The sequence below is a fragment of the Cygnus olor genome, chromosome 10 (genome assembly GCF_009769625.2).
Source record: "Cygnus olor isolate bCygOlo1 chromosome 10, bCygOlo1.pri.v2, whole genome shotgun sequence".
Lineage (NCBI taxonomy): Eukaryota > Metazoa > Chordata > Aves > Anseriformes > Anatidae > Cygnus > Cygnus olor.
In genome coordinates this window covers 3471481-3489156 of record NC_049178.1, presented here as the reverse complement: position 1 = coordinate 3489156, position 17676 = coordinate 3471481, and the positions used below count along the sequence as shown (strand labels likewise).

Genomic DNA, 17676 nt, shown 5'->3' with positions numbered 1-17676 from the left:
CATCCACAAGGTCAAGCAATTGTTTCAGCTGCTAGCGTTCTTCTTCATGTAAGGTCAGATACAGGACATGCTATCATATTCTGCATCTTCGTTCAAGCCAAAGAACAAAGGCCTATGCATTCAAGACTTCACAGGATCAATTAACCACGTCTGACATACACTGATAGGATATTAACTCAGAGACCTGCTTTAAGTTCATAAAGAACAAGCAAGTGGAGAGAGAATATTTTCTTCTATTTCAAGATCTTTTTAGGATTCTTCTTAGCAGGCCACCAAAAGAAATTTTTCCTGAAATTTAAGTACATAAACACTGGACCAGATGCAAGTCTAATCATTCATTCATAACAACATTAGCTTAAAAAGGGAAGATGGTTTTTAGAGGAAGTTAGTATTATGTACCCATTTCACCTAATTAGTAGAGTGATTTCCTTGATGTAGAAAGGATGTCATCTTTCCCTAACGACATAATGACTGTTCCACTTAAACAGAGAACAGTGATCAAGACATCTTAATATACCATCTATTAGATTTTTATTTGTCTGTTAGAAAAAAAATCAGTATGGACAGTTTTGAAAGGAGAATATAGCAGGCTTCTTCTAATGCATTTGAAAAAAAAAGCAAATCATCTAATTTACACAAGCAACACACAAATCCATGTAACTGTAGCAGAAGTGATGCCTACAACTACACTTTGACCAGAAAAGCTTTCTCCCAAACACAAAGACTACAACATGAGAACTTCAGTACCATTCTGCATGTATATATCCCACACTGAAATAATACAAACTTCTATCAACGTGAGAGAAATTTTAGAGAATTCACTCTTCTTTTTATGTCTAGATGTGAGAAAGAATATTGAATATTGATGCAATAAAGCAGAGCACATAAAATTACAGAATGACTGAAGAACACCAGGTACCCTGATTACAACTCAATTTTCTCAAGAGAAAAAGATACAGAACCAAGTATCTCAGGTGGCACAGTACCATCTCTCTAATCTAGTAACTTGAAGTAATAGTCAGTCCAAGATTTGGCAGAATTTGACTGACAGAAAACTGGGACATAGGATCCTTCACGTTATGAATGTCTATTTGTGACCCACTTTGGATTAAAAATACTGTAACCACTAGCCCCATATTTTACTCTGTCTCAACTCTATATTCATGGTACATGATTCAGAACTGTATATAGTCAAGGACCTATTTAAATCTTGCTTAACAAAATTGAAACAGAATTTCAATTTAGAGAAGCACAATATTTTAAGTTACTTACTATGCATGTCAGGGTGTTCCACAGGCTGAAATTTGCCCTTATATTTAGTTAAAATAAAACATCACCACCACCAACGACAGAAAAGCAACTACCATTTACATCTGCCTTCTTTGCTCATCATCCCTACTTTTCGCTGCTGTTCTTCCATATGTTAAATGTCTACAGATTTAAGTATTGTAAGGAATGCCTATTGACTTCTATCATTACAACTCATTTATATGGCTGGCACCATATAAATGAGTATCCTCTCCCTTCTTTATGACCAATGGAGATCGAAGAACAAGAGCATTAGTCAGAGCACAGATTTTACATACAGTTCATATGACAGTATCAGCCAGCTTTTGCTTTGCTCACCTATAACATCCTTACCCTGTTTTGCAAGTGGAAATAATACATTTGCCTTCCTGTGTAAAAACTGCATTAAGCACACAGTTTCTTTGGTGAAGGATAAGTAGCAGAACTTCACCAGTTCATTAAACAAGTCTGGATTGAAAGAAAACTAAATGAAAGGTGTAAAGGGAAAAGAATAGGACATATTTGATATGGATAGCAGAAAATAATGATGAAGAAAAAAAAGAAAGCCATAAACATTAAAAAAAATCTAGTGGTATGAATCTGTCTTCAGAATTGGTTATGGAGTTGCCTTACTTTTCGATTACTATGCACTGGGGAAATAAACGTATACAAATACTACAGATTAAATAATTCCACGTCCTGCCCTGCCCACCTGACCCCTCACCTCTCCCCCCAAAATAAAAAACAACAAAAAAAGAGTACTGAGTACCGGTATTTTTACTTTAGCTGCCTTGAGATGAGACTGTTGGTATCCTGTTGCAGTTGCAGAAATAGCAGTTGTTCCAGACTTGTGATGAACTAGGACAGTTTGTAAGCCTGGAACCAAAGAAAAAGCAAAATAAATCTGATTATGGGGCAGAAAAAGACAAAGTATAAACTGTTCACCTCTTCCATTGTCATTCTAAGACGACAATGATTTTCCTCACTAAAAATAGGCTTTTTGTTTATTTTTGTTTAATAATGCAGGCTTAAAATGCAAGTTTAGGACAAGCTGAAATACGACTGCAGATTACATTAATTTCTTAATCAAGATCAGACACTACCATATAGATTTAATCCTGGACTGTTCAAATAATGAAATGCTCATTTAAACTAATTTTTACCATGCATTTTCTTTTGACTGCTTCCATCTTCTTTCAGAATCAATTCCATTGGCATATTAGGCTCAATATTAGCTAAAGACATTTTTGTTGATTCCCAGATAACACTCAGGGAACTGAAGTTATCAAATTTACTTCCCTGTTGGTCATAAGCAGACAAATCCAATACCGGATTGCGATAATTTGAAACAGGAACCTGAAAAAGAATGAATATTTTGAACTGAAAAGATTCAAGAGGATTTTTAATCACGAAAAGAAAAAAAATTATTTTGAGTTCTGTAACACTTACTGTATCATTCATTACGTGAGTCATATTCATTAAAATAAGCCATCAATGCAAAGTCATTAAGTTGTACTTCAACTGCAAGGGGTTTTTGCTGTTGGTTTTGCTTAGTTTTAAACCAGTAAATTACTCTAAACCAAAACCAAACTACACTGCTCAGGTATATTATATTTGGAATTGAAAGAAATAAAAAATGTTGCTATTAGTCAGAAGATACAGCACAACATTTTAATGTTCATCTCATGTAATGTGCTAGCAAAAACAGCGCACTGATATAGTCCAACTCTTGACACATATAGAGCTAGAAAAATAGTTGAAGTCTAAAATGACATAATATGCAAAAACTTCTTATCTTGTTGTTATGTAAAAGAAATAACATTAAAAGATTCCTCAACTCCATACGTATTGCAGTTTTATGAAACTAGGATGACTTGCAAATACCCTTAAGCAATATGAACACAACAAAAGAGTTTACTCGGCAGACAAGGTATGACAGCACTCACTTGGATACAGAAGAAAGTTTTAATGCTTGGTAATCTACACATACGTATTTGTCCAGGCACTACCACCCATATTTGCAAAACTGAATAAACCTGATGTCACTGAACAATACACACTGCACATGCAAATGTACACTTGTAATAATAATGTAATAATAATGCACGGTAAAATATCTCTATATATACTCAATGGAGTATTTCGATTAGAGTGAAATGGTACAGGGAAAAAGATTATCCTTAAAAACAGCCACTGGAAACATATATACCCCCCCCCCCCTTTTTTTTTTTTGTTGTTGTTGTAAAAGTTCAACTTGCTTTCATTCGCTTCTCCCCTTCTGCTTAGCCCCAGTTTTGAGACAGGTCAGGTTCACTGAACCCTCACAGTGATTCTTTTGTGAGAAGACACAATATGTGTGCTTTTGCATATACTCCTGTTTTCTGATAACATCTCCTTATAAATGTATTCAAACAACCACTGCAGGAAACTCACATTTAGACTATTCTCTGCAAAAGCAGTTAATGATATGAGTGCCGTCCACAATCCTGTAGTTACTGCTACCCTCGCAATCTTCAAATCAACTGTTTTGTTTCTCATGTAGAGGTCCAAAGACTGATTTATATGTTACAATAACACTTTTTTCTGTTTCTTTTCTCAGCCTTACCACTTGCTTGTTTTGTTGCAGCAAAGGGCAGGAGAGATCGAGCTGAGGACTTCCATAAACAGGAGTCAAAGTGAGTCGTGACGGGACAGCACAGATAAGCTTCACCACAGCAGGCTCAACTGCTGGAAAAGGGTTGGTCACCGTGGGATTGTTTCCAACTGTTAAGGCAATAACCTATAAAATTATGAAAACAGGAAAGTGAGGAGAGAGAAAAAGACTATTCAGTTCAGGCACATTCTATTTCACACATCTCAGTTATATTCTGCTGTCAAAAGAAACAAGCAAAATATGTTTCTTGTGGATTTATAGCACCATTGAAGACACAAGATTTAAAAGGACATACACTTCAAGAGAAGTTCTATGCCATTATCAAAGTACTATTCCTGGAAACTTTTTCTAGGTATTCATGTTTACTACCATCTAGCTTGACACAAACAAACCTTTCATAACTTAAAAAGCTAACAGGCTGTTTTTTTTTTTTCTTGTCAGAGTGAGAACAGAACAGCTCAAAGACAATATTTATAGCCAGCTGAAGATGTTCAAAACATCTTGAGCTTTATTTTACGTGCCCTCTTTAGCCCTCAACAAAACAAGTTGGACATAAACACAGAGAAGGTTATCCCAGCAGGCTGAGGCAGATCTGGTTATCTGCCTTATGTAGCCAAAGACACACAGATGCTCTCTCTCTTCTGGACCACACCAAGGAGAGTCAGCCAATGCATCCACAGTCACAGGCAACAAAAATATATTTGGTCCTTTCTCAATCTCCAGTTACAGAAATAGAATCATAGAAACGTTCAGGTTGGAAAAGACCTCTAAAGATCATCTAGTCCAACCTGTAACCTAGGACTAAAGTCCACCACTAAACCACACTACTAAGTTCTAAACCTATACTTTTCTTGAAAACCTCCAGGGATGGTGACTGAACCACTTCCCAGGGCAGCCTATTCCTATGCTGCACAACTCTTTCAGTAAAAAATTTCTCTTGATACCCAATCTAAAATTTCCCTGGTGCAACTCGAGGCCATTTCCCCTTATCACTTTGTGCATGGGAGAAGAGCCTGACCCCCATCTCACTATAGCCTCCTTTACGGTAATTGCAGAGTGCGATAAGGTCTCCCCTGAGCCTCCTTTTCTCCAGGCTAAACAACCCCAGTTCCCTCAGCAACTCTTCTTAAAAATTCTTTTCTGGACCCTTCACTGGCTTTGTTGCCCTTCTTTGGGCATAAAATAGCTATACTTTGTACAGTGTCTGCTGAGGAAACCAGTTAACCAATTTGGCAGCCACACTGAAACGCTTAAGCGTCACAAAATTACAGGAGAAAAAAAAAATGAAACCAAAGCTAAATGCTTCATAAAGCAGGACAAATCACTTCTGCACGTTGGAGAAAACAAGACCAGGTGGAACATGACTACAGCCATTCACATGACTGTTATTTGTTTGAATAAACACAATTACACTGTCAGATAACTTGGTTCAGAGGAGCAGGTCAGACTGAAGAGTCAGTCTAGTGCAGTAACCTTCTGCTACATTCCTGTTTATGTAAACTGAAGCAAGCTGCAGTTATTCGGATCTATCTGTTCTAATGCATTCTACAACATAAGGTTACTGTGACTTGGCTTTATACTGCAATAAACTCATCCTAAAATCACTTTATAACATAACATTATGAAATAACTGTCTAAAACCTGTACCAGCATCACAATGAAGAAAATGCATAAACAATGTACTTAATGTGAGTTCTTTACTGGCTTATTATAAAAACTACTCATTATTTAAAAGGTATATGGTATCATAAATCCGTCTGAAGCCTGTTCTCAATTGCCTTAGCTCAGCATTTGATGGAGGACAACACAAACACCTTCTGGCACTTACTTGCTCTCCCAGGCTTTTGCAAGATACTCGAACCCAATGCTGGATGTTATTCCGAGATGTAGGAAGCCCAAATAAAGACAGGCCAATACTTTCTTCATCCTCAGCAGTGATGTTCCTGAAGAACTTGGAAGGCTCTTGTACCCATGGTCTAGGTCCTCCCTCAAATAACATATCTTTAGAGGAACCCAGAGTCACTAAAGCAACGGATGGAGGATCAACAGTCTGGAATGAATGACAGCTAGCGATTAACGATTCTATTCACAAATACTTTGACTGTTCTTTGCAAAAGAAACTTCCTAGAAGTCCTATTTGTTGTTTTGATTAGTCTATGTTTTTTACTTACAGTGGTTTGTAAATCTGATTATTTAAGAACTGAGTTGTACCAAAATGATTAGTATCACCTACAGCAATTCGACCCAGTCAGATTCTATTCAGTAGAGTCCAAGGATGCAGAGAAAAGTTAACTATGTTCTAATCGCATCTCTTTCATGAAGAGCTACCACAAGAGAATGACTCTGAATATACTCTCCTGAGCACAGAAATCTAATACATTTTTTTCAAATTTACAGCACTTTAATGAATGAAATAAAATCCAGTTTTACTCTTCAAAAATCCTTTCACTTTCTCTCTCCAGCACAGTTCTGTGCACATAGTTATTTTTCTACCCAAGTTTTACTTCAAACCTCTACAAGAAATTTCAGATTGATGTGCATCACTGGGATAGACTGTGCTGTTTATCATCACAGAAATTAACCTGACGTATTAAAACACAATAACCATTTGTAGTGTGTGTTCCACAACCCCATTTAACTTAGAATTTAGTAAGAAAGAAATAACAGCTAACAAGAGATCGTTCAATTCTTCCCACAGGTGCCTTTAGGTAGGAAGAGAGGAGGCATGGGAAGAGTTGGCATAAATGTTCCTCTTTCCTCCCAGTTACTCCTTGGTTATATTTGTAATATAAAAGGTAAAAGCCCAATGGGAAAAACAAGAGATTTAGTTTTGAGTGTCTGCCTGCCCTTTGACTCCTGTTTATTTTTCCTCACTTTTTATACTATAATTGTTTTATGATAGACATCTGACAGAAAAATGTACGCATCCTCCATTTTGGGGCATCACAAATATTTCAATCTACAGAAAGGAGGGAAACGAACATGGAAATCACCATCGTACATTTTAAAGAAACATTCTTCACTCTGTGAAGCTTATCTTAGCACAGATTTAAAAATTATCTCTATTCTTTAAGCACAGAATACCTAAGCAAAGATTTTTTAAAAGTGTACTTAATCTACTCTCCCTGTCAGTATATTTTGGCTCTGTTAAGGACACTGGACTCATTTTACTTTATAGATGAAAAATGGTGTTATAATGCCCTAAGGGGCTTGCTAGTAAACGGGAATGATGGCATACATATGAAAAAATCCTCATTAAAGAGACTGTGTCTCTCTCACATGTACTGCTAACAACAGAAAAGCTTACACACACTGCTCAGGATGTTTCAGCATCTTCAATGAATTTATACTCTGCAATTTAAGATTTTTGTCAGAAAAGCATCTTTAAAAAGTAAAATCATCATTACAGTCAAGTCTGAATGATTTGCACAAACTTTTGTTCCAGATTTTGGAAAAAAGCCATGGTCAAATCTATTAAACTTCAGTTTTGCAGATTCAGTGCTTGACCTCTCAAGACACAAGTATACTGTTTTGTATTTCCAAATACTGACCCTGTCCTCAGGTTTTTTTTTTCCTAATGTTTTCTTTAATAAACCATCCAACGTTTCTCTTATTTGTAGGGAAAAAACATTCCTTTTCACTGTCATATATGAATGTCAGCTTTCCATTCTTGCAAAAAAAAAGTTTATATACTATGACAGCAGAAATCATAAACTAGGTTTACTTTTATTTACTATTATGTACACAGAATCGTAACTGCACCCTTATTACCTTCTTAATCCAATTGTTAATTATTTAAAATGAACAGAAAAAAAAAGATTTGTCTCATCATTTTCAATCCACTTAGAGTATGCTGAACAGTTATTTTACTAATTGAAGTAGGCTGTTAAAAAAAGAGATACACAATTTCTGAAGGATTCAGTTTCATGAATGAATTGTCTGGATGTTGTACTACACAGTTGTTTTTCAGCATTTTACATACTCAAATTTGGTTATTTAACAACTTAATTTCTGCATTTAATTTACCTGGCAGTTTTGCTCCCTACCCCTGAATTTCTTATTACTCTTCCAATGAGAAGATGAACATGAAAGTAAAATAAATTGAGGAAAAAAATTTGAAAAGAAAAGAAAAGAAGAAATAATTTGTAGAAGTCAGGTAACTGCAAACTAACCAGAAGGAGGAACTCTGTGCTATAAAGCTTGCTATCCTCCACCCTCAAAATATCCACTCCTCCGCAGTTCACTCAGATGAGGGTTATTCCTATTAACTGTCCTGCATATTTCTTCAGATGACAGCAATTGTGACTTCTGCCAAAAATCTGAAAAATGGGCAAGGATTTCAAATTCACTTTCCACTTCAGAAGTTGAAACAATCTGTTAGTTCACCACTGAATAGCCTTCTGGGTTGCAGACACGGTATCTATGCAGACAAACTCCACTACATATTTTTATATATAGATATATTAAAAAATATAACATTTATATATACACATATATGCTCCATAGACAGACGATTAAAACACGATGACCCAAACCAAAGCATAAGACTTTTCCTGCGAATCAACCATCCAACTTTTTTTTTTTAAACCCTACTACTTACATAATATCAAGTTGTAATTTGTCACTTAAAGGCATTTTAAGGTATGGATTGCTTTACAAACAAATAAAACACTTACTTTTAATGGTAGATAGGCAGCAATGGTGATGCTAGCGCTGAGGTGGACATGACTGTGGGTATAACTAACAACAAGTGTTGTGTATCCTTGAGTTTCAGCTTTCACTTTGACTCCACTACAAAAATCAGCAGTTGGCTTAAGCCTTCCTATCAAATAAATTAAAAACATATATTTATATATTTCGAGAGAAATGCCTAGACACTTTAGTGCTAGCTCTACATAGCTTTTCTCAGCAGAAGCATTTCTACCAGAAGTAACTAGAGACGCGCTCTCCATCTAAGTAAAACAGTCACTACTGTCTTTCATCTCAAACCCAACAATTACTGAACAATTCGTCTCTCTCAAACTTTATTTTCAGCCTGTCCAAAGCAGGTCATGAGTCTTTTGTCTGGTACGAACTAACATGATTTTTTTTCTCTTACGAGAATAATCTGATCTCGCTGTTTTAAGATGAAACTGGATCGTATTTAAGCACAAATAAGTCACATGGTTCAGACAAACCTTCCTGCACAAATATGCTGTATTGCCTACGGTTTCAGTTTTCTCTAGCTGAAGTTAAGGTATTTTGGTGCAACTTTTCTGCTTACGCATAACATTTTGGAGCTTGGTGGTGTACCCTCACCCTTCTTTTTGCAGAAAAAAAAACAACAACAAGGAAGTAAAACAGTACAAGAGCAAATTATGCACTGACATTTAAAATAGCTGCCTCTCAGGCAAACAGATGGCACAATGCAGACTGGTTTTACTGGCTTGGTAGCACAGGAAAGAGCTTCCATACAAGAGGAACTGGGAAAAAAATAATAGTACATCTGAATAACATACTAAATTCAGCAGACTCAGGAACAAGCACGTTGCTCAATATCCATTTAGCCAAGCAATACTAATGGCAATCTTTGAAAATAACATGCAGATTCCATGCTCTTGCTACACTTCTTAAAGCAATGATTTTAAGAACGACAGAGCTTTGGCAAAATTTAATCAGCTGATCATCTTAGTTTCTTGCAAGCAAACACTGTCTGATAGAACAGAAAGCACTGCTGGACAAAAACTGCAAAGCAGTTCTTAGTCTTAGTGTTGTTGCAAATCCTCCAGTGCTACCTCAAACACATTCAGCTTTGTTACAGAAGCATATTAAAAACACTGTATCAGTAGAGACATGACAGACTGCACTTTTTCCAACAAATTAGTTGCCAAAATGCTTTCAGAGTCCCACAAAACATCAAAAATATAAAGTTCTGCATGAAAAAGTAAATACATTCTCAAAATAAAACTGCATACCTACTCTGATCCCCATCTTCTAAGTTAAAAGCATATCTCTAGCAATACTCTACATAGCAGATGAAACACTGATTTAAAGGAGGTATGTGATTTAGTAACGTTTTAATTTAACTTCCAAAACAGGGAGGGATGAGGTTAAATCACCTTGCAATGGCACGAACACGCCACGGTTTTCTACTTCCACAACTAGATCGAAGTGTGAGCAGTCGCTCAGTGGGACTGTCTCGCCTGTTTCAACATTGGTTAGGCCATTAATTCTCAGGGGCAGCTCCAATACTTGGCCAACACGTGCTTCAACCTGACATGGCATGAACTCCATCCCGCTAGGTTCAGTTACATACACCTGAAGGAGGAAAGAAACATAAGACAGAGGTGCATCAAATCTGCAAAAAGGTACCAGATGAAACGGAAGACTTCACTATGCTCTCCTTGTTTTAATTAGCCCTCTTGTAGTCATGTCCCAGTTGCTGATTCCCTTTGATGGCTGAAAGTATTCTCTCTCATATTCAAACTTGCTTTTGTGTTTACCTACCGCAGAAAGGTATCAAAAAAGGCCATGGAAAGCTTGCTACTATGTTAGTGCTCTTGTCCTTTAAGAGTTCAAGTTCTCATTAGCTTGGGGATCCCTCTACTGCTACTTGCACAACTCTCCCTTCTGCTGCACGAATCATAAAGTGAGGATTAAGGTGCGTGTTATCTCCAGGAGGTACCATCACCAACTGAGCCAGCTTGAGTATCCAAGCTTGACTTCTACAAGGTAAATATTTGAGCTGGACCTGACATAGTCAGAAAGTGTCCCCAGCCTCCAGCCTGGATCTCTCACAGCGGGTCTGCAGAAGCTGGGGGAATTAATGGCCCTTTCTCACATGAGCTTATTTGATCGCCTTTTTTTTTTCGTGCGTTTCTGTTGGCAAAACATTTCCAAAGGCATCCAAGGTCTCCCCAGTAATGTCAGAAATCTAAAATAAGTAACCAGATTTCTAATGCCTAATCTTACAACCTTCTGCTTCCACAAGTAATGCTTATTTGAGAGATACCTTGAAATTAAAAGGGTTACTTCCTAAAATAAGACTGGCAGAAACTGAACTTGCATGCTCTTGTATATAATATGTTGATGAACAAGCCTTAGCTATATTATTTATTATTGTAATTTGCTACTTTTTCCCATTACTGTTAAAGAAACTGCCACAGATTTACTGCATATTTCCTAACAATCACTATGATCAAAGCTTTTCATTTGCAATACCTCAGTTTCTTAACCAGCTGCAAACAGCTTGAAAGACAGAATATTGAAGCGTATGGTAGTGTTAATATTGTAACCCTTGTGGAACACAGCTGACTATTCCTATTGCTGGCTGAGGTCAGTAACTAGAATCCTTCGAAGATATTCTATGCAACTCCTAGCACAAGAACAAAGGCATTCAAAATAACCAATTTGGATTATGCAATACACTGCTCTGAAAGCTCACATAGAGAGAAGCACTTTTTTCTGTCTTCAGGCTTTGACTTACGCTTGGGGATAAGAAGTTTTAACTGAAAGCCCTCATTCTTGCATCTCTTGCTGGTAACTGTCACTGTTTCTCACTGCTGAAACCTGGTTACGCAGGGAGCTACTTCAGAGCAAGTTCATAAACTAAATTCTACAGTTTTAATGACCAGTCATGAAGTCTAAAGACATTTAAAGACCAAGCATGAAGTGTAGTACCTATCTCATATCCATCTTGTAGAATTGATATAGTCAATTTGAGCACACATACACGCAAAAAAAAAAAAAAAACTAGCTAATTTCCCCTAAAAGAAACAAAACAAAAAACCAACAAGACACACACAGCAGCAGCAGCATTGGTAGATGCAGTAGTTCCAAGCAAAGCTTTGTTAGAAATATCTTTCCCAACACACACATCCGAATAAAGAGATGTGTGCCTACATTGCTCTCTCTCAATTCTGGGACAGACTTGGGAGTCTTGATCAAAAACTGTACATACATACATATATATATATATATATATACACACATATAACACTTTTGTCAGGTGGGACTCTGGTAAAACAGAAGTGCAATTTAACAATTACAGCAGTGCTGCACATGGCAATACTTTAAAATTATGAGGTATTTTGCATAGCTAATTTACGTATTTTGAAGGCAATCAGCTTGTTCCCCACCAGTTGCTAAATTACATGCATGCATACTGGAAGGAAGGTGCACTGCCCCAGGGCTTGCAAGACATGATTCCTAAATCAATTGTTGTGCTCCCTCAGAAACAAGAACTATCACCTTTTTAAAGCCTTGGCCAGATGGAGGTTGTTTGCCAGCCTCAACAGTATCTGCATAGCACAAACAAACCTATTTCATTTATGACCATGCAGTTAGACAAATTGTTTCTGGATCTCAGGTTAGTCACACATGCTCAGTATACTCTCAATTGTAAAGAGGTCAGGAGCAAAATTCCTCTTCTCAGTCACATTTCCATTCCAACGCTTAGGTCTTTGCAAGAGACATAGATTTAAAGCATAGATTAAAACATCTGAATTTGTGAAAGTAGTTTAGTACTGCTTCACAGCAGTAATTACAAAACACAGTAATACTTTGTTTTTATTCTACCACATTAAGTGTCTGGCAGCTTGGAACAGCTTGACAGGCAACAAGCATTGACACAGTTTCATTAATGAAAGTGATTTGCATCCAAAGGATGCAACAAAATATTTCCAATCAATAACATGCTAAAGTATTTAAGATTGTAGTTTTACAGGAAGTAGTAAACAGAGCAGCTTCTTCACTTATCCTTGCACACTGTTCTGTGCGTAGTTACATATACTGTTCCTGTATTTTCTTTATTCTTCATCACGCACTTTCCATCCTGACAAAATGCTAGGAATAGGGTATGATATACACAGAGATGGCACACACCCTCTCAGGAGGTATGCTTTTCCATTCTTAGTCTTCTAAAAGATTATTTTTTCCTTGTCCAGTTTTAGTATCTAGATTGTTAAGTGGCACTGTATAACATCCCAGTCACTTCTTCAGGCAGGAATTTCCTTGCACATCTTGATACCTGTCATTTTACATCAAGAGAAAATGTTCACCTCTTACCCTGCAAAATATATTTAATTTGGCTTGTCTGCTTAGGTAGCTAGACCAGCGGAGAACAACTGTTCACTTATTGCGCTCAGGACTTTCAACAAAAAAAGAGACTTACCAAGGAAATCAGGAGGGAGGCATAAAAGTACTACAATTAATACAGAAGAGACAGATTGATTTTGAAGAAGCATAAACTCTGAAACCAATCACTTAACCTGCCCCAGGGCAGGCAGGAAAACCTCTTGGGAAAATCTTGGAAAGGGGAAGGCCTATGGGATTCTCAACTTCTACTACTTTCCAAAAGCTGTATTTAAGAGCAGCCAAGGAAAATCAAGTTTTACCTTCATTTCTCCATAATGCAATGGATTCTGAACATCAATTGCCTGAATAATACTGATGCCAATATCACTTCCAGTTGTCATTACTCCTTTGACTGTCACCGTAGCAACTGCCTGGTTAGAATAGGACCAGCTGAAATTTCCACTTCCACCATGTGCCTAGAATACAGAGAAAAAATTTAGGCTTTGAAGATTTTGCGTGAGAAGCCAGGAACACACTGATGAACAATGCTATTATTGAGGATGTAAGTAAAATAACACCTCAGAACTACCGAATAAGCAAGGTCAAGTACAAAATGAGAAGATTACCATCCTTCATTCATTTTAATTTCTGGTTTCTTCAAGCCCATATCCTACATACTCACCGGTGCTACTAACCCAAATATATCTCCCAGCTGCAGAAATCTGACACTCCCAGCAATTGATAGTGTTTGGACTCAGCACATGATTTCACAAGTTGGCACACAGGATTATTATACATCTGAAAACTCCCACTATTTTTCAGTTACTGATAGCCAAAGTGTAGATCCAATGATGTTGGATCTCATAGCTGCTAACCTGATACTCTGTACTGACTAGCTTCTGCCAATGAGAATTGTTAAGTTATCTGAACGGAAGAGAAAAGAAGCAGGGCAGGCAGGGAGGGAACGGGACAACAGGAGGAAAAAACAAACAAACATTTTCTTGGCATTACTACTTTGATTTTATGCTGAAAATAAGCGCATCTACCTGCAGCCATTCAACAAACATGCTGATCCAGCAACCAATCAGCTAAGATGTATAGAAACTGCCCATGCTTGCGGTGAGCACTGTGAGGGTCTGCGAGATGTACAGGTTACACTCCCACAAAAGCGTCAAGGAAAGAGTCAGTTACTGCCAAACTTATAAGCTCAGGTTTATCATGCAGATTCCCATTAAAAAAAAATAAACAATGCCACCACACACACAAAAACACACACATGCAAAAAAACCAAAACAAAACAAGAAAACTGTTCCTTAAGCTCCCAGCTCTCGAATGCTTGTTTCAAGTTTGGAACAGCTTAAGTAAATGGAATTATTCCACAGAAGGATAAGAACTAGTTACTTGGGGTTATGATCAATGCCAATAGAGACAAATGATTACACGCACTGAAAAACAGCTCTTGGCAGACAGCACAGGGTAATATCTGCTGCAGGTTCATACTCTATAAAGTCAAGGGCCAAAAAACATTTAGCCAGCATAAGCAGAGAATTGTCTTCCTTGATGTTAAACACTAGTTACTATGGAAAATCATTACAATGCTGTAAAATATATAGCTTTTAGATAACATTGTGAGCTAGATGAAATGCTTGTTGAGAATAAAACTGCAGTGATGTATACTGAGAATGCATTTTTAAAGCAAATTTTAAAAAAGTGACTGTCACACTCCAAAATAAATATCAAAATTGCCTCAGAGTGAAAACTAAGGCGAACACTGTAACAATGTTTACATGATTTTTTTAAAAAATTTCTTTAGTTTCCTCAGCATTTGCTCTAGCCCGTTTCATAATTAAACTGATATAAAAATGGACAAGATAAATCTTGACTAGAAGTACAGTGTAGAAAATAAATCTAAATTATGCAGCAGCTTACCTAATAGCTTCTACCAGAAAAATCAAAAGGATAGTAATTTCCCTTTTTCCTTTCTACGAACACATTCACAATCTGATTACACAAAGAGCACCAAACAAAGATGAGTGGAAGAATAGTTAAGAAGATGATGCGTAAGATATAGCAAGAAGTGTTTTGCTGAGGAATGTAAATGTTCAGAACATTCTGTAATTGTATTTTCAATTAAAACAGGGAAATGAGCAGAACACATAATAATACCCAATTCTTGATAATATTATAGAGTCACATCTCCTTGCCATACAGACAAAATGCGTTACCATAGTTTTGTTTTCAAGCGGTCAGTTTTCTCTAAGAGAGAATAAGCCAACTTCTGTTTCAGCCTACTTGTTATCCAAAGCTGAACTTCACAAACTGTTACCACTGAGGGTGATGCCCTCACTAGAAAAAATAACCTCTAGCTTGAAATCCATGTACTTAACTGCATAAGATGCCATTTCACTTCTCTAGTGCATGTAAGGAAATATCTTCATCCTATTTATTTATTTTTAACTAAATGTTTGCAACAGAAGCCATCTTATTAGCACAACCATGGATAAAGGAACCAAAGACAGCTGAGAAAGTAAAACCTAGAAGTCATTCTGATACCATCTGGAGGGAGTTACTTTAACTATAAGCAGAATTTGGCTAGATCCAAAAAACTCTTTCATCTTATTTTCAGGTCTCTTCACTGATTTAGTATAGCCTGACTCAAAATCTACCAAGTAGAAGGCAAAAACTAATGTACAAGAAGGAACAATAGTCAAGCTGTGTGTCACTGTAAAAAACCATGAGTATTCTTGACTGGGCATTGAGAAAGTGATCCCAATTTCAGTAAATACAAGCTAATTTAAATATTGGGAGTCAAAAAAAGATCTTTTTTATTTTAAAAAATCGCAGTAAAGGAAGTTAATTGATACAGATTATTTGAGTAACATGAACAAGTGTTCTCTAATGAGAAATTTGATTATATATATGAGATAAGGTGAGACAAGAATAGAATTGCAAAGGAGGTGGAAAACAGAAAAAAAAGACATTTACTTTCCGTCATTGGGTTCTAGCAGAAATTATGATGAAGTACTGAAAATGCGTATTTGTACTAAGAATTTTTACCACACTCTGCTGGTGTGGTTGGGTATGGCATGAATGAATTCTAACTAATCCCACAAAAGGTAAAAATGCAGATGACAATTTCAAATTCAATGGAAATAACTTCACATTTACACTAGAGAATGCAAATTTATATTTACAAGATTGATACATTTACTTTAAACACCATGTGTCCTGCTGCCTGTTTTTGTATACTCTCTAGTAGATGATAAACTCGAAACTCAGCACTTCTTCATGTTAAAAAGGAGAGGTAGAAACTGTGCATGGAGCACAGGATCGTGGGGATACTGCATTGAGGTGAGTCTCAGTTCAAAAAGCACAAGGTTCTTCTCTCCAGTAGAACATACACAAGATACTAGAAGACAAGTCATTTGCTTTACAAAGCCTATGGGAAGGACTGACAACACTAGAGCAATGACAGAGCAGAAGAAATGTAACAAAGTACCTTTAAAGGGGAATGCTGTCAGTGAAACTATCTTTCCTTTCCTGTAACTTTAGAAGCATGAGATATGCCAAGAGTGAAGGATACTGACTGAAAAGGTTGGCAGGGTGCTGCTCATTCACCCTGACACGCCCTTTCTGCAGTTTCTTGATACTCCAATTCATACTTCCATCCCTTTACAGAAAGTGGCAGTCTCTAATTATTAGTACGGAATTTCATACGTATGATGTTTTCTCTAATTTCAAACTACTCTTTGTGTGCAAATGCAGGTGGTTCATGAGGGAAATTGGAAGCAGGTGAAAGGGAAGAGGTAAAAGGCTGCTTATTTATTTATCTACACATTAATTCCTGCAAATATAATCCAACAAAATTCCTCCAAATAAAATTTTGGATATCACCGTACCTGAATTATTCAATGTCAATTCTATGTAAGTAGTTGAAGTAGTTACAGGCCTCACTGCATCTGCTTGAGCAATCCTTTCTGCATTTAGATACATCTTTGGCATACCTGTATGGTGTACTGGTAGACTCCTGCTTTTGGCTGCCAAGGAAACGTCAAAATGCTGGGTGAAAGAACTATTGGAACATAAATTTCAACTTCTTGCTGGTTTCGCACTGGAACTGAGAATGTGTGTACACCTCCATCCTACAAAAAGTAACAGTACAGTGTTATAAACGACATCATAGTACTTCCTGGGAATAATGCTTAGTCATATATAGACAAGCTGTTGAAAATATCTCATATAGAAAAGAAAGCAATTAAGCGTCCCTTATGAACAGCATTATTTGTGAGCAAATAGTAAGCTCATGGCAGTGATGTGTGCTATTCAATTATGTGAGTAATATTACTATGGAGATACAAGTGTCCATGCTTATTTAAAGGCAAACTGCAATAGAAAATACACTCTTATCTGGAGAACTAATCAGATAACTCCACAAATGCATTTACTCCTTGCTCATTCTACTCTGCAGGAGGTAAAATTGAATCTCTGCCTAAAAGACCCATTTCTCAGTCCATCCTGAAACACTGGCCTTTATAACTTTGCTGTAATTTTAACGTCATAACCCTCCTGCACAATATACTGTTTCTTGCTGGTGTTCCTAAAGAAAACTTCAACAGCTCTGACCAAACCTCACTTCATTCAAGAGTACCTCTCTGACACAAAGAATGAGCATGGCTTTATCA

General features: G+C 36.8%; 1 protein-coding gene across 1 annotated transcript in view; it reads right to left on the bottom strand.

Moving 5' to 3' along the window:
• Positions 1-17676, bottom strand: part of NUP210 (nucleoporin 210) — a 66238-nt gene that overhangs the window by 26230 nt on the left and 22332 nt on the right. The window contains exons 11-18 of the mRNA XM_040568416.1: positions 16999-17136; positions 13315-13470; positions 10039-10237; positions 8617-8762; positions 5769-5990; positions 3893-4066; positions 2451-2643; positions 2057-2163 (exon numbers count right to left, since the gene is read on the bottom strand). Of these exons, the coding sequence (XP_040424350.1) occupies positions 2057-2163; positions 2451-2643; positions 3893-4066; positions 5769-5990; positions 8617-8762; positions 10039-10237; positions 13315-13470; positions 16999-17136 (1335 nt within the window). The remainder of the gene's footprint in view (positions 1-2056; positions 2164-2450; positions 2644-3892; positions 4067-5768; positions 5991-8616; positions 8763-10038; positions 10238-13314; positions 13471-16998; positions 17137-17676) is intronic.